General features: G+C 47.2%; 1 protein-coding gene across 1 annotated transcript; it reads right to left on the bottom strand.

Moving 5' to 3' along the window:
• Nucleotides 1-20: 20 nt before the first annotated feature.
• On the bottom strand, nucleotides 21-565 carry T265_16109 (hypothetical protein; the record flags this gene model as incomplete). Its single annotated transcript, XM_009179622.1, has 2 exons — nucleotides 21-266; nucleotides 320-565. Coding segments are annotated over 2 exons (492 nt in total), but the record flags the coding sequence as incomplete, so codon positions are not given.
• Nucleotides 566-898: the final 333 nt, after the last annotated feature.

Here is an 898-nt window from a genome sequence, read left to right as displayed (position 1 = left end):
GTAAAAATTAAAATAACTACCTGGCGTCCAACATTTTCCTGAAAAGCCGCTGCCGCAGCCCGTCGCACATTTACCTCGCGATCAAACAAACTGACTAAAATCAGTGCACTGGCAACCTGGTTCACGTAAGGGGAAAAGTCTTGGGCACGGTAGGCTCGAGCAAAGGCCCAGCACACGTAGCAGGCAGCATCGCGAACGTTTGATCCGTAGTTGTGGTCACCAGAACGTTCGTCATAGAACAACGCACGTAAAACCACGGGAATAACCTGTAAGGTGGAGATAGGAAAGTTTAGATAACTAAGTTAGGTAAGTTAGTTACGTGATGCTGGGATACTACGACAAGTTGACTTGCCTCAGGTAGCTTGCTAGGTAGCAGTAAGCTACGGCGACCCAGCTCGGCCAGGGCAAGACAAGCACCATGCCAGGCGGTGAACGGCTCGAGACGTGTACACAAGGATAGAAGTGCGGCCAAAACATCGCTAACCATCGAGCTGCCAAGTCGGTTGCACATACGTCCCAGTCTATGTTTGGATGAAGAAACAAATAATTTATCCAGTGTAACCATGTTTGATGCAGAGCACAAAAATAAAAAATGGGTTCTTGAGATGTGCACAAAAAATCAACGTAGGTTGCGATACATGCAAACGAGGAGTTCGAATCTCGTTCATCACCGCACCAGTGAAGAATCTGTGCGACCAAATTGTCGCGTGCATACGATTTATTATCGGTACTCACGGATTCGTTGCTTCGTTGTAACGATGGCCAACAGGTCATGCCGATACCCGAATTGCGTGATTACTTTCCAAAGTTCAAAGCATCTTAGTCTGACACGATCACAAACAGTAAAGCTAGCGGGATTCCATCTGTCTCCCACCTCAAGCCATTTATTGTGTAGGAG

This window comes from Opisthorchis viverrini (genome assembly GCF_000715545.1).
Source record: "Opisthorchis viverrini unplaced genomic scaffold opera_v5_4596, whole genome shotgun sequence".
NCBI lineage: Eukaryota > Metazoa > Platyhelminthes > Trematoda > Opisthorchiida > Opisthorchiidae > Opisthorchis > Opisthorchis viverrini.
The sequence above is the reverse complement of the archived record's forward strand: the minus strand, read 5'-3'. Positions and strand labels throughout refer to the sequence as shown.